Source organism: Protopterus annectens, chromosome 4.part0 (genome assembly GCF_019279795.1).
Source record: "Protopterus annectens isolate FY-2018-M chromosome 4.part0, PAN1.0, whole genome shotgun sequence".
Classification (NCBI taxonomy): Eukaryota; Metazoa; Chordata; order Ceratodontiformes; family Protopteridae; genus Protopterus; species Protopterus annectens.
This window is the reverse complement of record NC_056733.1, coordinates 774,106,890-774,129,911: the sequence shown is the minus strand read 5'-3', so window position 1 is coordinate 774,129,911 and position 23,022 is coordinate 774,106,890. Positions and strand designations below refer to the sequence as shown.

Below are 23,022 nucleotides of genomic sequence, written 5' to 3'. Positions count from 1 at the left end.
TCATGTTGGTAATGACTAGGTCTAGGATATTGTTGCTTCTAGTGGGGGTGTGGATAAGTTGATCCAGAGCATTGGAGTTTATGAATTCCAGAAAGCGTTGAGCTAAGGAGTTGGTACACGAGTAGATTTCCCAGTTAATGGTGGGGTAGTTGAAGTCACCTATTATTAGGGTGTTTGGTTGAACTCTAATATTTTCCAGTACATCAAGAAAAGAGGAGTAGGAATCCTGGGGCATGGTGGGGGATCTGTAGCAAGCTACAATTTGGATTGCAGTTTTGCCCAGTTAGTTGCATTTGGATAACCTTGGATGCATTATGCTGAGCAACTATCCTGGAGGTGTGCATATCCTTAATGAATATGGACACACCTCCGCCTTTGGGGTTTCGGTCCAGGTTACATGGCCGAAAAGTGTGGTATGAGTTATAGCCTGGTAGTGCAGGGGTGCCCCTCTCAAGCCTTGAACCAGGTTTCAGTCACTGCACAGATATTGATGTTCTCCATTTTAAGGAGTGCCTTGAGTAAGTGCATTTTGAGATTTAGACTTCTAGCATTGAGTAGCATTACCCTCAGTTTTTGCTTGCCTGTTCTGTTACGGTGATGAATTTGTTTGAACCTTGCCTAAAAAAGGCACTATAGGGGCAGCAAGAGCCTTAGCCAGTATCCGGAATCCCAGGGGCGACAGGTGCCAGGCCATCTGTGGCAAAGCATCGTGGTCTGTCGACCATGTCATACCAAGCAGACAGATACTGGATCCCCTTAGAATGACACCAGAAGCTTAGCCAATTGTTGAAGTCAATCATTTTGTCCTTGTACTGTGGTATCATTTGGGGCAATAACAGAATGCTGCTCGGGACTAGGGTCATACCTGCCTGGGCTACAAGATCGGAGAGCTATTCCATGTCTGTCTTCATGTAGTCCAGGGAGGTATGTCTCGGGTTATTCACACCAACCTGGACAATGACAGAGTCATATTTGTACTTGTGGAGTGACCTGAGTGTGTGGGTTATGTGGCGGATGCTGGCATCCGACAGGCAGCTGACAGTAACCATCTCTTTGTTTAGCCTGGCAAGTGGGACATCAGTGTGCCTGACTATAGAGTCACATATGACTAGTGTGTTGGGTACGTTGTTTTGCCTTATTGGCTGTTGTTGAGTGGCACACTGAGTCTTTGGGCTATGTGTCATTTGGGTTGTTTTGGGGGATGGAGATTGCTTGTGTTTCTGCTTTGGAGGTCTCTGTTGCTTAGACAGATTATTATTGACAGCCTCCGCGAATGTTTTTGTGTTACTATGTGTGGATTTTGATGGTGTAGATTTAGTGAGACTGTGTGATGAGTGTGGTGTGCTGAAAATGTTTACCTTATCCTCATGACTGTCAAGTTCAGTCTTGGTTGGAGAGAGCTTTACCTCTAGATTGGCTAGATAAGTGCATCTCACAAGTTGTAGTGTTGGGTGGTAGGAGGAGAGGGTTGTCTGTGTACATGAGGCAATTTCTACATTGCCTCAGGATGCCCAGATTCATCAGATAGACAGGAGAGAACACTGGGAGCTGACCCTTGGACATGCCTGAATAAAAAACTATTTTCCTCTAGGTAAGTGAGGAAAGTGAGTATAAGAGCTGTTTTTCCCTAAGCAAGTGAGAAAAGTAAGTACAAAAACTGTTTTCCTCTAGGTAATGAGGAAGATTGAGTGATATAGTAATTAGTAGCTTATTTAGTGCTTAGAAGTTCTGAACAAGTGCTGAGCATGAATTAGCAAATTTAAGTGCTAAAACTAAGAATTTGTATCTGCACTAGACTAGTTACAGGACAGAAACAAGTGCAAATGCAGGCTTTCAAATCAGAAAGTTGAGAGAGATGGAAGAGATTGCCCAAACGGCCAATAACTACAATTTCTGGGCCAGAACCACTCCTTATGTGGTAGACAGGTTACCTAGTGGCTACCACTCCCAATGATAAGCTAGAAGGCTTCCCTCCAACACAGAAAGGCTTGGTGGGATCAGAAGCTTGCATACAGTCCTGGATACAGCAGATCTGTATCTGGAACACTAGTTACAGGAAAGGTAGAAAATGGGCTTACAGATTTTTTTTTTTTTTTTTTTTTTTTACAGAAAAGTTGTAAAAACAATTCACATGCAGTGCAAGCTAGCACACTTGCGTATGTAGCAATATTAGAACAAACACGGTTTAAAAAATGCAATTAAATTAAAAAGGACTAAAAGCAAGTGCAGAAAGAGTTTATTAGGTAGAATGTGGTAAAGAGATGGGACTGGGGGAGTGTCCCAGATCAAATCTGCAGTAGGGCGGGCAACTGCAAAAGCCATCAAATTTAAACTACAAACCAAAAATAGGGATGGTGGGTGGGACAAAACAGTTTCAACAGAGATCTAATCAACAACTAACAGTACAAACTGTAAAACCAAAAAATTTTACTCCTCTCTGTATATTTGCAGATCAGTCTTTCAGAACAGGGAGACAACAGTTTCAACAGAGATCTAAGCAACAATTAACAAACTGTATAACCAAAAAAAATATACTCGGCTCTGTATATTTGCAGATAGTCTCGAAGGCAGTCTCTCCGATTATGGATAGGTAAGGAAAAAGGAATGCTTCGGTTACACTTTCCCAAGGCATAAACTACCAGACCTACATGATTAGATATCTTTTGTCCACTCTTGAAGACATAACTAGGTTGCTGACTGATATCCCTGAATCAGACACTAAACACCTTCCTTAACCGAGTTCTCCTACACAAGCACAATTGCACTGATTTTGCTGCTGATGCGTCTTCCAAAGTTGAAACTATTGGGTCTGTCTTAAGGAGGTACTGTTTGTTTAGACTTCAGTCTTTAATCGAAGATGTTAAGTCCAAATTATTGGATTCCTCCCTGGATATGGATACTCTATTTTCACTTGCTGTTGCTGAAATATTTAAAAACCTGCTGAAAAGATGCATGATCATGCAGGATTTTAAACAAATTTTCTTGTCTCTTGTACTAATGTTTAGAGGAATTATTCTTCTAAGGCTGGTCTCTTTTTTTGAAAAGAACAAATGGTAAGTGTTGCCAAAAAGTAATATCAGGAAAATCTAAGGCAGACTAAAGGATCAAAAGGGTTCCTTTCCAGACAAGTCTGCCAGTTAAGCATCTACCTCAGCACCCCCCCCCCAATCTTTCTCTTTCAAACAGGCTGTTTCATTCCCTCCATGTATGGAGACTGATAACTTCAAACATCTTCAGCATTCTAGAGGAAGGTTACAGACTCTCTGCTTTTTCCTCCAGTCCTTTTGGGTGTTCTGCAAGTCCCTCTCACCCAAACCACAAACACCTATTTTTTTCCACAATATGAAAGTGGTTTCTTCAGGGAACTATTCAACCAATTCCTGCAGAGAAAAAAAAAAGATTTCTATTTAAAAGTTTTCTTGGTTCTGATAAAGGAAGGTACTTGGTGACCCTTTCTGGATCTACACATTTCTTAAGGTTCGAGTTCAGAATGCTATTGTCTCTTCAAACTTTGCTTCTAGTGATTCTTCTGCCAGCATTTTGGTTACGCTGGCCCTCAAAAATACAAATCTGTGTATTCCCATTCACCCAGAGCACGGAAAATTCTTGATTTTATGCCTTTCAATTTCACTTTCAAATTTCTGATGTGCCATTTGGTCTTTTTACAGTTCCAGGAGTGTGCACATGCTTACCTCCAGTCATAGCCTTCTGCAGGCTTCAGAGTGTTCATAACTATTCCTATCTAAGCTGTTTGGATGCTTCTTCCAGAGACCATCTTATCTTGTATTGCAAGTTTCACATAGGTTCATAGATTAGTACTATGCTAATTGCTCTTGTGGGCCATTTTAAGCCTAGCCAATTTACCCCCATCTGAGAATCAAACCCCGCACCTTCTGTCTGTAAGGTAAACACCTTACCCATTATGCTAACCTCCCTCACTGGGAGGAATCCCGCGCAAACACAGGGAGGACATGCAGACTCCACACAGAAGGCACCCCAGCTGAAAATCGAACCGGAGGACCTCTTGCTTTGAGGTGGCAACGCTAACCACTGCACCGCTGCGGCCACTCCTGGACCTTTTTCTTCATCTAGGCTTCACAGTAAACTTGAAAGTCTGTCCTATCTCAAGATTTGGTCTTTCTGGATAGTCATCTCAACAATGTCTCCATGATTGCATATCTTCTGGACAAGACTGGTGTCTGATTACTTACTTCCAGTCTCTTTCTCCCTTAACATTAACCTCAGCAAGCGAGTAAGAGAGCTTGAGAGCACTGAGATAAATGGCTTAGTGCATAAAAATATCTTTTGCCAGACTCTCCATGAGGAAGATTGTGTTTCTTAAAATCTTTTTGGGCTTTGGACTGTCATCTGTTGACTATCCATATTCCTATCTCGACGTTCATAAAGAAGGAATTTCTTTGGTGGATCAAACAGATGTCAGTCAATCCAGGAATGCCCTTTCTGATTCCTTCTCCCTGCCAGGAAGTATCCACAAATGTCTTGATCTGTTGTGGGGAGCTTATTCAGTGAACTTAAAGTTCTAAAGAGTTTGGTCATAGCAGATCCAAAAAATGCACGTAAATGTCAAGGAAATGAAAGCCTTGTTGGGACATAAGGGTCAGAATCACTTTGTTCTTTGGAATCCACCTGAATCCTTGCAGACAATTCCCTTGTAATGTGGTACTTCAAACAAAGAGGGACAAATGTTATCTATGCAGACTTGCAAAGATAGCACTGGAAATAGCTATTCAAAATTTTTATTCAGGTAACGTAAATACCTTTGATGTCAATGAATACTGTGGCAGATTACCTGAGGCAGATAAAGATAGTCTGTCAAAAATGGATGTTGGACATCTTCAGATGGTCCTTCAGTGGGAAATTCCCAACATAAAGCTCTCTACCTTCTCTCTGAACAAACCGCTTAAACTGTTCTGCTGTAGGGCTTCATGCCCACAGGCTTACAAAATGGACAACACATCAGTCTTATGGAAGAGAATATTCTTCTACATCTTTCCTCCCTTTTCTGTGATTCCCAAGATCCTGTTCAAAATCAAAAAGTACAAGCCAGGGATATGTATGTTGACCCTCCCTTTTGGCCCAATCGAAACTGGTTCTCCCTTTTCTTCCACTTTGCCAAGGGCAGTAACCACATGTTTACCCCACAGGATAGACTTGCTCCTACAACTGAAGGGTGTGCTCTCATTCACCCAAACTTGCAAATGCCAAACCTTACTCTTTGGATGGTAGGATTTTAACACTATTCGAGCACCTGTTTTTCAGATGACATGCTAAAGGTATTACAGGAGTCTAGAAGACCTGCTACATGAAGTTTATAAATGGAACAGATTTTCTAGTCTATGCCAAAAGAGAAAACTGACCTCTTTCACATGGGCACCCCTACTATTGTTATCTTTGTGAGTCCAGTTTAGGTCTAGTATATTCAAGCAAGACACATTTGTAAGCCATGGCTGCCTGTCTAACATTGGATCCACCACTGTCTGCATGATTTGAGGTAAAGCAGTTTTTGAAAGGTGTCCTATGTTTCAGGCCACAATTAAAATATATATCTCCTCCTTGATACTTTAATTATGTACTGGAGAAGCTGGCTGATCCTCCCTCCCTTCGAGACCACTTCTTCCTGCCTAAAATTCTTTACGTGGAAGAGTGATTTACTAGTAATTTCAGGAAAAAGGGCCTTGGTAATGAGCCCTTAAGGCATCTCCACCTTTTCTAGTTTTCCAAATTGACATGGTATCCCTTTAGGACTAACCCTTCTGTCATACCTAAAGTTTAGTGAAATTTCTCTAAACCAGCCATTAAACTTTTATAAATAACTGACCCAACTCTCTACTTTTCAGGATAACAATATATGTGGCCCTGTGTCAAAGCAAACCATTTCTAGATGGCTTGGCATTTCCTTTTGTTATACTTTCCATGGAGAATCTCTTCCAGGCCAGGTTAACACCCGTTCCACCAGAGCAAATAAGCATCTTCAGATGCCTTTATCAAGGTGTCTAGACACTAGATCTGTTTTCGAAGCCGCTTCTTTAATCCTCCATTCAAACTTCTACAAAGCACGATAAAGTTGATGCTTTCTGTGGAACCAGGATTGATTTTGCCAGCTCTATCCATCAAGGAATTCAGGATTCTAGAGCAGATGGTTTCCTTTATTCCTAAATGTATGGGTTATGGATCAGACCTCTGATCTGAACTGGGCGCATTCCACAGATTTACAGATCCAATGTTGAGGAATGAAAATTTTAATACCTGATGATGTCCTTGTGTACTCACCATAACTGTGCATCTGTGTTGTCCATTTTGTTTTTCAAATCCCCTCCTACTTTCCCACTAATGGCCATTTTCAGGAGTGATTTCATGGATATTTTTGGAATTTCTTGTTCCAGGTTTTGAACAATAACATTACTGTTATCACTTTTTTCCTACTTTATCTTGAGGTCTATAAGGCAGCAGATTTGATCCTTTGGTATTGCAAGCTGACTAGGGCATTATGAGTAGAGGGAGGAGCTCAAGAGTTGGATCTGTTCATTTGTGGAAAGCAGCGAAGTCAGATCCAACATTGGATCTGTAAACCCACATGTTGAGAGAGAATGAAAATGGACAGCATAGATGCATAGTTATGGGGTGAGTACATAACTTTAATTTTCATTACATTTTTTGTCTTCCCAGACTCTCTCAAAAAAAAACTTTGCGAGTATTCTCATATGTAATTGATACGGCAGTGATCAGTGAAGGACATTGTACAGTTGTGTATGAGCTGTTAACAGTAGATATTCAAGTGATCATTTCCATAGTAGCTGTTCCCTCCCACCAAACCCCTCAGTCTGTTGTATACTTCCTTTAGTTGTGGAGGATCCCTTTTTACATTTCCCCTTCTCATTGTCAGACAGTCTCACTGTCTTCCTACCTCTATTCTAGTTTGAGGCTAGAAAGTCCTGAGGATTTTCATACCCATACGATGTTCTTCATGTTTCACTGTTGCAGTCATTACATTTGGGTAATCTGCTTGCTGGTTGCCCTCAGGCAGCCTGAATTCCAAAGTCTTGGGTCCTGCATCGGTTGCTGTCTACTCTTCCATGATGTCAGGATGTCAGGGGTATAAAACAAGCAGCCGACGCCATTTTCTAGTCTTTCTTGCCTCGCGGTGCCCGAAGCAGAAGCAGTTCGCAAGTGCCGGTCGGCCCACTCCTGAAATTTTCGAATTCGAGTTTCAGAACCGAAGTCTTCACTAAAGCTAAGTACCCCAATGGGGGAACTTTTTTCTTGCTCCATACTGATGTCAGTAAAAGTTAATAATTGCATTACTTGTGAGAAGCAAATATACCTCATAAGGATTTCCATTTATACTGTATTTCATGCCTTGGCCCTGATCATAACATGCCTAGCTGTCTGTTTTGTGCTAGATTTAACCAACGCACTATTAAGCGTCGGTATATCTTTGCCTCAAATTATTTTGGAAACTGATTTAACTATCCTGAAATGTCGTCCACCGGAGTACACAAAAAAAGCAAAGAAAAGGACAGAGGCCGTCTAGGTCCAAAACCGACGATGAAGCATCTCATAAGGCAGTTGCCGGTTCGCCGGTACTCAGTGAGGCACTTTCGCAGCCCCTGATACCTGCTACTTTCGAGTCGCAGGCCCCTATCGAGACCCATGTGGAGTCCGGCACGCCGCGAGATTCTCAAAGTATTGTACCCGTGGATGTCTATCCCTCGGATGGGTCCGGGGCCGCTGAGCAGGCTCCGGCTTCTGAGGGTGTATTCAGGCCGCAACATTTTTATATAAAACCGATGCTAGCTTCAAAATCAAAGACAAAAGCAACTTCTGAAGCTAAAAAACTGACGCATGAGCCACATGCACAGGCCTCTATGCCCAAAAAGCAGATGAAAATGGCTGAAGGCCTAATTACCTTGATCAGGTGTTCCCAACCCCCTCCTGATAAGAGGCCTAGGCAAGACACTGATTATGAATCTTCGGATCAGGTTTCTATTTCTTCTGATTCCTCTTTTGATCAGGAATTATCTATACTACCCTATGAGGATTCTGATGTAGAGGAATCTATCCCATCTGCATCTCCTCCTGAAGACTATTCCTTTGGAGAAACCTTGCATACCTTGAGGGAGCATTTTCACTGGGAGAGTCAAGATTTCTCAGAATCAAAAAAGAGGCTCAGGGATTTCCTCCTCCTCCCACAGCATAGGCCTTTAGCCATACCTCCTGTTTTAGACATTGTGGATGATATGTTTTCGGAGTCAAGCTTGACTCCAGACTCCTTACCTCCAGCTCCTAGCAAGCCGGACAGATATTACAGGGTTCCTGACTCTCACAAATTTTTATTTAGAAACCCTGCTGCTGACCCTAAAACTATTTCACAAGGTCCAAAAGGTGTTAAGGCCTCAACAGCAAAAAATCCTACCCCCTCTGACAGAGATTCCCAGGCACTATATAGATGGGGAAAGAAGGTTTATACATCTGCAACCTTGGCAATTAGGGCCTTAAACTGCCAGTTTCATATGCTCAAGTATCAACAAGAAGTTATGGGATTATTGAAACAGAAAATTATGTTGATTTCTGAATGTACAGAAAATAAAGAATTGCAGGAATTATTGCATGCAGCAGAACAAGTTGGAAAGCATACTTTGCAATGTGGTTTTCATTCCTTAGAGGCCTCCTGCAGGGCCGCAGTTACTGGATTTGTGATTAGGAGGCATGCCTGGCTAAAAGAGCAAAATTTGCCTGATCATGTTAAAGCTAAATTGCTGGATGCACCTTTACAGCATGATACTCTGCTATTAAGGTAGAAGAGGTTTTAAAGAAAATGGAAGACAAAGCAAAGTCTATGCAAACTGTAAAAGACTTCTTACAAGTGCAGCCACCAAGATTCAGTAGACACTGACCTACAAAAAAATTGGTCCTTTCCTGTGTCCGACAGCTCAATGGGGCAAATCCAGGCGCCCTAAAGGTTCTAGATACCAGTCACAGGATTCTTACAGGTCAAAGCAATGTGGTGCTTTTACCTCCAAATCTGGAGGAAATTAAGCGCAACCCTACAGTAAACAGTCTCAATGACTTCCCTCTGCCATCACCAAGCACTTATCTTTTGGCAGCACCCTTAGGGGGAAAATTAGCACCTTTTGCTCAAAATTGGCAGTTAATAACCCAGGACAAGTGGGTGTTAAACATAGTATCTCAGGGATACAGATTCCACTTCCACACTCTGCCAATTGCAAACGGTTGGCCAGATCTGCCAAAAAATCAATGGCAGAGGCACAGAAACAAGTTGTCTCTCATGGATATGGGGGCTATAAAGCCAGTACCAGAACAGGAAAAAGGACAAGGGTTTTATTCAAGACTGTTGTTGATACCCAGAAAAGAAGAGGCCTGGCACCCAATACTGGATTTATCAATTTTGAACACATACCTGGACATTCCAAAATTCAGAATGCTAACTTTGCAGCAGCTTCTGCCCATGCTAGACAAGAATGCTTGGCTGGCGACATTAGACCTAAAAGAGGCATACCTGCATATCTCAGTAAGGGAATCGTGCAGAAGATACCTCCGTTTCAAGGCTGGCTTTATGCATTGCCAATTCTCTGCACTGCCCTTTGGCTTATCTACTGCGCCCAGGGTCTTTACAAAGTGCCTGGCACCAGTAATTGCAGACAAAGAAATATACAAATCTATCCTTACTTGGACTGTCTCATTCAAGCTGAGAACAAGGGCATTCTTCTTCAGCATCTGGCGTTTGTGAAAAGGCTTCTAACATGCCTAGGGTACACAATAAATGAAAATAAATCACAACTGGTACCCTCTCAAAAGATAACATTCTTGGGTGCAAGCTTGAATACAACTACCCAGATGGATTACCTCACGCCAGACAAACAAAGGCAACTGACTACTTCAAACTTATGGCAACAAAAACCCAGTTATCTGCAAGACAAACTCTGCAGGCTTTGGGTTCATGGCATTCTGCAGTCTACTGATTCCATATGCAAGACTGCGTATGAGGAAACTACAGTGATACCTAAAAAAGTTTATGGAGTCAACATCGTCACAGTCTGGAAACAATGATTCCTCTTATTCCCTGCCTACAACAGAAGTTTCTATGGTGGGCAAAGACATGTCACCAAAACATGGGACGGGCTTTCACTCTACCCCCTGCCAGCCAAACCTTAACAATAGATGCATCAGATTATGCATGGGGGTGCCCACCTGACGGGAAGATGCATTCAGGGCATATGGACCCCAAAAAAATGCATCTGCATATCAACCAAAAAGAGATGTTAGCTGTTCAAAATGCCCTGACAGCCTTCAAGGACTTACTTCATCCAGGACAACTACTGATAAATACGGACAACACCACAATTATGTGGTACATAAACAAGCAGGGGGGCACGCACTCATACCCCCTTTGCAGACTAGCCATGGCACTGTGGGACACAGCCTTGACTTACCAAGTACATTTTCAAGCTCAATTCCTGCCAGGAAAGCAAAATGCTCTGGCAGACGATGTAAGCAGAAACCTTATGGACCCTCATGAGTGGAAACTAGACCCACAAGTCTTCAGCATAACAAAGAAATGGGGGAGCCCGGACATAGACCTATTTGCCTCCCCTCGGAATTATCAGCTGGAAAAATTCTGCACAAAGACTTATCACAGACAAGCATGGAAAGTGGACGCCCTATCCTTCAGTTGGAAATACCTACCAGTTTACGCCTTTCCTCCTCTGCCTCCTCTTCCCAAGGTCCTACTAAAAGTCAGACAAGAGAAACCAAAGATGATACTAATTGCGCCGGACTGGCCCTGCCAATACTGGTACCCAATCCTAAGGAATATGTCTCAATTCCCAGCTTGGTACTTGCCTCAAATACCTCGCTTACTGTCCCAGCAAAACCATCAGATCCTGCACAATCCACTCCAAACACTGAACCTGTCAGCATGGCTGATCATGTAGTTATTCAAACAACACCTCTCAGTAAAGCTGTGATGGATGTCATTTTGGAAGCCAGAAGTCCTAGTACTAGAAAATCTTATGCTGATAAATGGAAGAGATTATGTGCTTGGAACCAAGCATGAGGAACTGACACAGCAGGGCCAAATATTCCTCAGATTTTACAATACTTGATTGAGGTGCTTGACAAAGGCCTGTCTTTTTCATCAATAAAAATCCATGCCTCTGCCATCTCGGCTCATTACAACACAGAGCAACCAATCTTTTCTCATCCTTTACTAAAGCAGCATCTTAGAGGGGCCAAAAATTTAAGGCCTCCCATAAGATCATCAATTCCTGCATGTGACCTCAATTATGTGTTGGAAAAGCTCACCCTGCCTCCATTTGAACCAGCTGCTACTGCAGATCTAAAGTTCTTATCATGGAAAACTGCTATGCTCCTGGCAATTACTTCAGCAAGAAGGGTCTCAGAGCTACAGGCCCTCATGGCTGTGGAGCCTTTTATTATATTTTACCCAGAAAGGGTGTCCCTCAGGACCAATCCTTCATTTATGCGTAAGGTGGTTTCCAGTGGGGCTCTTAACCAAACTATTCATCTGCCAACTTTTTATCCAAATCCGCAGAACAAGGAGGAACAGATTCTGCATTCCTTGGATGTACACAGACAACTAAGATTCTACTTGAGCAGGACTAAAGCTCTAAGAAAAACTGAGCAGTTACTAGTGACATTTGCTGCAGGATCAGAGGGAAAGGCTATTTCAAAGCATCGTTTCTGCTACTTAACACCAAGACAAAACCGGTGCCCAAGGGCATTAAGTCTCATTCCACCAGGGCTGCAGCTACATCAGCAGCTTTTCTCAGAGGGGTACCAACCAAAGACATTCCAGAGGCTGCTACTTGGAGTTCTGTTCACACTTTTACAAAGCATTATCATTTGCCTCTCTACTCTAATTCCAGGGCAGGCTTTGCCAATGCAGTTCTGCAGGGCCTTATAGCCGCCCCTAATGCAGTTTAGCTCCAGCCTCCCATCCATAGCTTTGGGATTCTACCCAAATGTAATGATTGCAACAGTGAAACATGAAGAACATAGTACAGTTGTGTACACACAAATGTAGATGTTCGAGTGTATTCACTGTTGCAGTCCAGGTTACCCGCCTGCCAACCCCTTTTATTCTAGAGTTTCTCTTTCCTTCACTATCCTCTACAGCCTTTGTGGTGTATTTACTTGTAGATGAAGGTAAAGTTTGTATTGTTGCACATATATGTAGCTTATATAAATATTATTGCTACCGATTTGGGGGGCACCTGACATCTGGGGCAAGAAAAACTAAAGAAAATGGCGTCTGCTGCTTGTTTTATACCCCTGACGACCTGACATCAAAGAGGCGACCGCAACCAACGCAGGACCCAAGACTTTGGAATTCAGGCAGACTGAGGGCAACCTCCCAGCAGATTACCCAAATGTAATGACAGCAACAGTGAATACACTCTAACATCTACATTTATGGTAAGTGTACACAATTGTACTTTCCTTATATACCACTTCACAACCTCCTGCTTTTGGTATAAGCTAGATATACAGCTTGAGAGGAAGGCCCCCAAGCTTTGGTATACTGGCCGAATTTACACTATCCTTGGCAGGATGTTTCCCATACATAATGAATACTCAACAATGTTATAATCAGATGCTTACTGCTAAGGCAATTTTTTATACAACTGAACCATCTTTGTCTTCAGAAATAGTATCATAGAAAGCCACGATCATGACACTTTGCAGAGAAATTGTACATGTTTTAATATGTTTTTCCTCCCTTGTCTGGTCTAAAGTCATTGATCATTCTGAACTCCAGTCAAGACAAATTACCTTTGCATGGCCAACCTTTGCTAATTTTCTTGTATCCTAATGGTATAGGGTTTGTCCTTGAGGGGGGGTGATTGCATATTGGAGAGGGTAACTCTGCCATTAACTGGGTGGTGTCTTCAGCTGTCATATGAGCAGCTGAGGTTCATAAGCTACAGTAATCTTGCCTCCCCACAAAAAACATCCTTGTGTGTAGCACGCTGGTTGCTTCCACTCTGTGTTGCTCTACATGTAAGGATACTATTGTTGAGAAACTGGGTGCACCACTGTGAACCATTTATAGGGATCTTCTACTTGGTTTCGACTAGATGATGAAGATGGACCTTTTCTCCCCTTGAGGAAGGTTCATAGATTAGTACTAGGCTAACTGCCCTTGCGAACCATTGTAAGCCTAGCCAGTTATCCCTTGTGAGACTCAAACCCTGCACCTTGTGTTTGTAAGCCAAACACCTTAACCATTAGACCTCCCTCCCAACCCAGGATATTGGTTCTGTACCACAGTCCCTACTCACTACACTGGCCCCACCAGTGCCCGATCTACTTGAACTCAGGTCGACAGAGCAGACTTGTCCCTTGCCTAACAAAAAGCTGATTAACCTCAATATAAGACTGTTTGGTTCTTTTTGTTGATCATGTCCAAGAAGAACCCTGGGTAATGTTTTGTATCAGTTAACATGATTTAACCTCAAGTTTGTTCCATTTTTCCACTTTTCATTGTTGGTTTTGTAACAGTGTTCAGACTTTTTACTGTTGAAGTAGATGCTGTACCATTACCATGGTGATGAGTGTTATGACTAGTTTGACCAGTGCTCTTCATCTTTGAAAGCCTTTCTGAGGATTAAATTTAACCTTTTCTGTAGTCATTTATTTCTTTTTAGCGTAATTGAAAACATTGCATTAATAGTACTGTACATTCTTGAGTATAAAGATGCCAAATTATTTTCTGTTGCTTATTTGTTTTCATTTCAATGAAATGTTTTTTTTTTTTGTTTTTTTGTTTTGTTTTTTGAAAGGTTGCTGATGCCATTCTTGGGAACCAGATGTTCACACACTATGACCGTGCACATATTGCCCAGTTATGTGAGAAAGCAGGCCTGCTACAGAGAGCTTTAGAACACTATACTGATCTGTATGACATTAAACGAGCTGTAGTTCACACTCACCTCCTTAATCCTGAGGTAAGTTTGGTAATGTGATTTATATTTTTTCCCCAAGGCTTTAGCTGAAATGAAACAATAGAAATCAAACCAAAAAAAATAAAAACTGCCTGTCTGCCACCGTCAGCAGCTTTCCATTGGCTCTTTTGTTCTTTAGGGAGTGTGGATTTTCTACTGGGTGGGCTGGGAGCCATTATCAAGGCATACAGGAGGTGTTTTGTACCTTATTCTGGCTTCCACCCTCATTTTTTGTAAGGCATTTGTCCATTCCAGCTGTTTTGAAGGTCTGTTGTCCTCAGACCATGGCTGTCTATGCCTTGACTGACTTCATTGCTGTGAGATAGATTTGGAAAGCTGCTAATAGTCATGTGCCGTCTGGCGCCATAGCATTCTTGATACATAGGCTGTTTATTTGGTCAGTGACCCTAGCCTAGGTAACCACTCATTCTTGGTCTCCTTTTGGCTCCTCTGGTACCTACACTTGAATATGGGACATCTGGGTTGCAGTTACCTTTTGCATCACAAACATTGACTGCCTTTTGATACTTAGTAGTTAACATATGTGTTCTCAGCTAAGTTGGACATACTAGGTTTTTTTTTAGCTTTCTTGGACATACTAGGTTTTTTTTTAGCTTTCTTTTGTAGGTTAACGGCAAGATAAAATTCTCCCTATTTCCCTTCAACACTAGGGAAGGGTATTTGTGATTTTTTTTTTTTTTTTTTTTGTATATTTGTGATTCTGTGAGTATTGCAGGTTTTCTTTCACACATGTTCTTCCTTGTTACTATGAATTAAACTGTAATTGTGCTGGCTGATCTTTGTGCCTATTCTTACTTATGGGATGACTCGAACATCGCAGATTGAGAAAACAGCAGAGTTGAAGACCAACATTTTGTTGTGTAACTAGCTGGATGTTCAGAAGCTTTAACTTGTTGCTGTTTCGTAAACCATTTGCATTTATTGAACTCTATTTTCCAGAGGTTTAGTACATTTTATTTTTTATGAAAAACTCTGTTACGGGAGTTATTCTGTGTATTTGTGTGATGCTATTGAAGTGTGAACGCAGGGGAAATGTTTGCAATTAAGTTTTGAAAAGTCATTTAAGTGAAGGCAGCATTGCAGCTGTCACTGCTACTTAATCACTTTAGACTAATGCACTCAAACAAAAGTAACTTGATGTTGTTTGTAGTCAGAGTAAACCTTTCAAGTTTGGATTTGACTAATATTGACAAAGAGTTATCTTAAGACTATGCTTTTTATGTTTAGACCTTGTTTTTTTCAGAATCTCCCCACCCTAGTTTCAAATTCAGCTATTGGTTTTATCTGTGAATATGAGTTTGAAGGGGTCAGTCTGATGTTCATCGTGTTACCCTGCTGCACTTGGGTTATTCTGCTGTCAGGCGCTCCCGCAGTCGGCCCAAATTCCAAAGTCTTGGTCCGGCGGCGGTTGCTGTCGCTTCTTCCCTGACGTCAGTGCACCAGGGGTATATGAGGCATCCAATGCCATTTTCTTCAGTCTTTCTTGCCGCGCCGTGCCTGAAGCAGAAGCAGTTCGCAAGTGCCGTTTGGCCGACACCTGAGATTTTCGAATTGAGTTTCAGTCCGAAGTCTTCAGAGCTAAGTACCCCGTTGGGGAACCTTTTCTTGCCTCAGTCCGATGTCAGAAAAAGTTAATTGCATTTCTTGTGGGAAGCAACTACCTCATAAGGACTTTCATTCTTATTGTATACCTTGCCTAGGCCCAGACCACGACGGCACTGGTTGTCGGTTTTGTGCTAGGTTCAATAAGCGAACTATAAAGTGATGCTTTGATTTCGCACGACACTACTTCGGCATGAAATTTAATTACACTATGCCATCGGAGCAACCGACTACCGGCGTGCATAAAAAAAGCAAGATAGACAGGTAGCCTAGATCCAAGCCAGACTCCAAGGCCTCGGCTGGGCCGGTCACCGGTCCTCTGTTTTCAGTGAGGAGCCTACGCAGCCCCTGGCTACCGCAGAATCGGAACCCCAGACCGCTTTGGATTCTCTAGCAGAGAGTTCTAGGCCGACGCAGCCGTTTTCTTTAGGCCCTACCGACGACATTGCAGAAGGAGAAGCCGGTGCTGTAGAAACACCTTTGGTTTCAGAAGGTGTCTTCAGACTGACTACTCTCACCATAAAATCTTATGCTAAGCTTAATACTCCTTTACAATGTGGATTTGATTCCTTGGAAGCTTCCTGTAGAGCAGCTGTTACTGGGTCTGTTATACGTAGGCATGCTTGGTTAAAGGAACAAACTCTGCCTGATCATGTTAAAGCAAAGTTACTAGATGCACCCTTACAGCAGGATGTGTTATTTTGGGTTAAAGCAGAAGAGGTTTTAAAGAAAATGGAGGATAAGGCAAAATCTATGCAGACAGTCAAAGATTTCTTACAGGTACAGGCCCCATGCTTCAGCAGAAATTGGCCAACAAAAAATTGGTCCTTTCCAGCTTCTGACAGACCACAGAGGGGTAAATACAGGCACCCAAGGGGCAGAGGACAAGCACAAATCCCTTACAAACCTCGCCAATGGGGCACTGCAACACAGAAGGGAGGAGAAGACAGGTCCCAAACTACTAGAAGGCAAACACAATGACTTAAACCTCAAACTGCCAAGCAAAACTCTCTTGCCAGCTCCCTTGGGAGGAAAATTAGCACTTTTTGCAGACAACTGGCGCATCATCACAAAGGACAAATGGGTTCCAGACATTATCTCACAAGGATACAGATTCCATTTCCACACCTTGCCAAGGATAAAAGGCATGCCAAACCTGCCATAAAATCAGTGGGCAGAGGCACAAAAACAAATTACAGCTCTCATGGACATGAGAGCCATTCAACTGGTACCTACATAGGAACAAGGCCAAGGATTTTACTCAAGGCTCTTTCTAGTCCCCAGAAAGGACAATGCTTGGAGACCCATTCTGGACCTTTCTATTCTAAACACCTTCTTGCAAGTACCCAAATTCAAGATGCTAACATTACAGCAGCAGCTTTCCATGTTGGGCAAGAAAGCTTGGCTAGTAACGTTGGACCTCAAGGAGGCATACCTGCATGTCCCTATCAGACAAAATTGCAGAAGATACCTCCGCTTCATTGCAGGTTCAACCCATTACCAGTTCTCTGCATTGCCCTTTGGCTTATCTACTGCGCCCAGGGTCTTCACAAAATGCCTGGCACCAGTAATTGCATACTGCAGACAAGAGGAATTCAAATATACCCATACCTGGATGACTGCCTCATCCAAGCAGAAAGCAAGGACACTCTCTTACATCATCTGGCTTTTGTAAAACACCTTCTAAGTTGCCTAGGGTACACAGTAAACTAAAAGAAATCAAAACTAGTGCCCTCACAAAATATGACATTCCTGGGTGCCAGCTTGAATACAACGGCCCAGATGGCTTACCTAACGCCAGACAAACAACTACAACTAACTCAATACTTCAAAACAGTGGCAACAAAGACCCAACTCCCTGCAAGAAAAATTCTGCAGGCCTTGGGCTTCATGGCATCTTGCATACTACTAATACCATTTGCAAAACTGCATATGAGGAAATTACAATGGTACCTAAAAAGCGTATGGACTCAACACAGCCTGGAAACAATGATACCTCTCATTCCCTGCTTTCAACGGGAGTTTCTATGGTGGTCACAGGCATGTCACCTCAACAAGGGTCAGCCTTTCACCTTACCCCCAGCCAGGCAAACTATGACAACAGATGCATCGGACTACGCCTGGGGGGCACACATGGCAGGACGGTGCGTTCAAGGCATATGGACTGCAGATCAAAGAAATCTGCACACCAATCAAAAAGAAATGCTAGCTGTACAGAATGCCCGGACAGCCTTCAAGGACCTCTTACATCCAGGACAGCTTATAATAAGGACAGCCACCACAGTAATGTGGTACATAAACAAGGGGGTACACACTCCTACTCTCTATGCAGGCAAGCAATGACCTTGTGGAACACAGCACTGGCTTACCAAGTTAAATTACAAGCTCAATTCCTGCCAGGAAAAAAGAACACATTGGCAGACGACCTAAGCAGAAACATCATGGATCCCCACGAGTGGAAACTGGATCCACAAGTATTTGCAATGATAACTCAAAAATGGGGACACCCAGACATAGACCTGTTTGCCAGCCCCCAAAACTATTGGCTAACAAAATTTTGCACAAGGACATTTCACCATCAAGCTTGGAAAGTGGACGCACTCTCATTCATTTGGAAAATGCTGTCAGTATATGCCTTCCCTCCATTGCCCCTTCTCGCAAAGGTGCTGCTGAAAGTCAGGATGGAGAGACCCCGAATGATGCTCATTGCCCCAGACTGGCCATGCCAGCACTGGTACCCATTATTAAGGAATATGGCCCAGGGCCCACCATGGATTTTACCACTAATTTCTCATCTGCTCACACAGCAAGACAGTCAGATTCTACACAGCCAGCTCAAAACCTTAAATTTAGCTGCATGGCAAATCTAAGCAACCAGCCAGCTCCTCTTTCACAAGCTGTTATGGATGTTATTCTGGAGGCCAGGAGGCCCAGCACCAGGAAAGCCTACTCAGACAAATGGAAAAGGTTTTACGCCTGGAACCAAGCTAAAGGCCAAAATACCCTTCTGCCGGACATACCTCAGATTCTACAATATTTAACCGAGATGTTGCACAAAGGGCTTTCTTTTTCATCTATTAAAATCCACGCCTCAGTTATTTCAGCTCACTACAACACGGATCCTCCCTTATTTTCACATCCACTTCTAAGACAGTTTCTCAGAGGGGCCAAAAACATTCGGCCTCCCAGGAGAGCACCAACACCTACTTGGGACCTCAATTTTGTTCTAGAAAAACTTACGCTACCTCCTTTTGAGCCAGCTTTCTCAGCTGACTTAAAGTTTGTATCATGGAAGACTGCCCTGCTGCTAGCAATTACTTCAGCCAGAAGAGTCTCAGAGCTTCAGGCTCTAATGGTGGTAGAGCCTTTCCTCATTTTTCATCAAGACAGAGTTTCTGTACGAACTAACTCCTCCTTTATGACTAAGGTGGTATCCAGTGTGGCTCTAAATCAAACCATCCATTTACACACCTTCTTTCCAAATCCGCAGAACAAAGGTGAAAGACTCCTGCATTCCTTGGACATTCACAGGCAGCTATGTTACTACTTGGATAAAACTAAGGTTTTCAAAAAATCTGACCAGCTTTTTGTATCCTATGCTACAGCATCACAAGGAAAGGCCATCTCAAAACAGACCATTTCCAAATGGATAGGACATTGCATACGTTTTTGCTACACCCACCATGGAAAACCAGTTCCTGCTAGCATTAGGTCCCACTCCACCAGGGCAGCAGCTACATCTACAGCCTTCCTCAGGGGGGTGCTTACCAAGGATATTCTGGAAGCTGCAACTTGGAGTTCAGTACACACCTTCACCAAACACTATCACTTACCACCTTTCTCTAAGACTAGAGCTGGCTTCGCCACTGCAGTTTTGCAGGGCCTTCTAGCCTCCTCTAACCCTGTTTGACTCCACCTCCCATCCTTAACTTTGGGATTCTACCCAAGTGTGATGACTGCAGCAGGGTAACACGATGAACATAGTACAGTTTTGTACCTACCATAAATATAGATGTTCGAGTGTATACCCTGCTGCAGTCCAGGTTACCCTCCCTCCATCCCCTCTGACCTAACTAAAACCTTTTAATACCTCAAAATCTGATACAACCTTTGTGGTGTATTTGCTTATTAGCTGGAGGGATGTTTTGCTTGTGCTACTCTCTTAGTTTTGGTACTATCTACTGACCATCTTTTGGGGGGGCACCTGACATCTGGGGCAAGAAAAACTGAAGAAAATGGCGTTGGATGCCTGTTATATACCCCTGGCGCACTGACGTCAGGGAAGAAGCGACAGCAACCGACGCCGGACCAAGACTTTGGAATTCGGGCCAACTGCGGGACCGCCTGATGGCAGGATAACCCAAGTGTGATGACTGCAGCAGTTTATACACTCGAACATCTACATTTATGGTAGGTACAAAACTGTACTTTATGAATAATTCTGTACTTCTGCAAAGTATTTTTTGGAGGCTTCTTTACACTTGATCTCCATCTGAAAAACATGCCTGCTAATAACAGAGAGGTTCATCCTCCGTAACATTAGTAAAAGGCTGGCAGGCATTAAGACTGCTCAGCAAGTAAAGCTTTCCAAGGCTGCTAAGCACCCCTCTCCCGTCTAAGTTTTATAGGACTTACTGTACTTAGAATAGGTATAGGTTGACATTTTTTATACTTTTAGAGCATCCTTTTGTTCAGCAATAGTTAACCATTTTCCATTGCGTCTCTTGTCTTTGCTGTACACCCCTAAAGGTCCCCCAATGACTTTTCTGTCAGAAGTCTGTAATTTGAGCCTATGCCCTGTTTCATTGTTATGGAATGGTAGTTTGGCTCTGGGCTTATGAAGAAAATGCATTCATGAGGTAGGTAGAGGATACCAGTAATGTGTGCAGATAACTGTTTTGTTTGAAGTTCACTAATCCAGCTGTAAAGCATAGAAAACTGCAGGTGAGGCATATTCTAAACTGTCTGCTACTCCATGAATTCAGGTTCCTTTATTTCTTCCTCCTCCAAGACATACTGCTGAACTGGATTTACCGGAAAAGATGTTTAAATTGTTTTTCTTTTGCCTCTGACATGTTATGCCAAAAGCTTCTAAACAGACACTACCGTGATGGCTGATTATGTCATCGTTTAGTCTAGCAGTAATAAGGTTTTACCTGCTATAAGCTGAAGGTTCATTTCTCTAGGTTTGTGGCAATTCCACTGTTTTCATTAATTTGTCCATAGATGATGGTGATTACACAGAATCAACATGGTTTACCTTGCACAGCTTTTCCAACTACTGCAAATTGGATGTCGTATCCAAAACAAAAACTGCTTTTGGAGCTCCAGTTCGGAAGGTTATAACGTTATGATTCCACCTGAGATGTTAGGTAGCTCGGGAGTGTGTCCCAACAATCTAATTGAATGGACTCATGCAATATGATATGGAATTTATGCACTTAAAATGGTGGACCTTTTTTAATCCAAATCTGCTTGATGCAACACCCCTCTCTCTATCCCCCTTCCAAAATGTCACCCTTCCTGTATAAGATAATGAATGAAGTTTCAGTTACTCCTGGTACCTTAGTCATGAGGCAGGAAGTTCAGTCTAAAGGGAGAGATTCATTGGAAGCTATGTGAAAATTTTCATAGGAGTTTGAGGCATTGGATAATGGTCAGATTGGAACTGACAGGCTACTCTTTGCTCAACAGTCATACCAGGTTAACCTTGGACGAAAAGGATCTAGTGTTATAAATACTTAATTTCTGTTTAGTTTCAACTAAGTTGGCTGTTTGCCGTACCTCAGGTCATCTTAGTTCTGCAGCATGAACAGTATTTTTTCCAGAGCATAAGGACCCATCTTTGAAGTCATCATGCCCTACCTCACAGGATTCTACATTTAATGAAATGTTTAATCCTGGTGAACTTTGACTGGTCACATCTGCATCTTTTCAAGACTTACAGAATAAAAACTAGTAGTTTTAGTCCTCCAACACCTTGCATGTTAACTGACCGAGAAAAATCTTTTGGCTACTAAAATTTGAAATTTTATCCTGGAACATCTTTATCTTTGTCAACTGAGAGGGGCAGTAGTGCTTCCCCTGCTTTAGAAAGATAACTGATCTTTCACTAAAGAAGGCACTCACTAGATGTCTGGTAAATGTTTTTTTATTTCCAGCACCTTAATGAGAACTCAACCTGGGTCATGTTATCTTCTCAAAGTTTTTAATGCTAGTTGGAATTTCTTAATGTATCATATTCCAGACTGAATCAAGAGTAACAAATGTGAGAACTTAAATCTATTGGCCTTCAGACATGCAAGTGTACTTGCGCAGTAGGTGCAACAGCTAGAACGAGCTATGATTTGCATAGTCTTATGAAACATGTTTGCTCTTGGAAGGTTAGCTGAAAATATCCAAGTTCAGATCTGGATACCAGTGTTACATTTCCCTTTTTGGTCCCCAGCTGCAGATACTAAAGTCTGGGAGAAAAGTATTAACTCAAAGCTCAACATCATGAAGAGTATTTTCCTATTTTTCTTTTTCAGAGAGACTAGCTTTTGCCAAGACATACCTGCACAGAAAGCTTGTCCAAGTCTCCCTCTGTTAGATGTCATAAACTTAAACATGTGAAATCTCATTCAGAACCTGAGTACATTTATGTATTTGCCAGTGCATTCTGCGTCTGTTTAGAATCGTTAATCTTCAGGGCATGCACTTGTCCATAATTTAGCTTTTTGGTTGTACTTTTTATGTTGCCTATTAGGAGGGTTTCTATCTTCTGTTATAATTTAGTGCTTTGAATTGCAGTCTGAATCTTTAAACAGAAGATAATTTGAGAGATCTTTAGTAGTGTTGTTAAAATTCCATTATTGAGATACTATTTGTAGCAATACTTTGTAAAACTGACTTGTAAGTAGCTTTGTAGTGCTTATATTTGATTTTGCTGGAGATAGTGTGGCGTTCCTTTCATGCTAAGGTTTTAGCTTTGGTATTCTGGACAGTAATGGAGTGGGGCAAAGATCATGGCCAAGATGGTCCAAGATTGAGTAGCAGTTTGTGCTGGGGTTAAACGCATCAGGATAGAAGTGAGTGGCTGATTGTACCGGGAGGAATTGGTTTATTCTGCTGCTTTGTCATCATGTATTGGATAGGTGGATGACGAGCAGAGCAGTGGACTTGGGGGTATGATGTTCTTCGTTTTCCATTGCTGCAGTCCTTACTATTGGGTATAGTCCGCATCCAGTCGGCCCGAATACCAGAGTATAAGGCTGACGTCGGTCAGGGCGCATTAGACTGACGTCAGAACGTCAGGGTACTAATGCGCATGACCGGCGTCATATCCTCAGTCTTTTTTGCCGCGTGGTCCGATGCAGAAGCAGTTTTGCGAGTGCAGGTTGGCGTTCTGAAA

The 23,022-nt window shown here is 42.5% G+C and overlaps 1 protein-coding gene across 5 annotated transcripts in view; it reads left to right on the top strand.

Moving 5' to 3' along the window:
* The window catches only part of LOC122799579 (clathrin heavy chain 1-like), a 1,937,764-nt gene that overhangs the window by 524,419 nt on the left and 1,390,323 nt on the right, over positions 1-23,022 (top strand). For all 5 annotated transcript variants that reach the window (XM_044068726.1, XM_044068727.1, XM_044068725.1 and 2 more), the window contains one exon: positions 13,845-14,009. In XM_044068726.1, the coding sequence (XP_043924661.1) occupies positions 13,845-14,009 (165 nt within the window). The remainder of the gene's footprint in view (positions 1-13,844; positions 14,010-23,022) is intronic.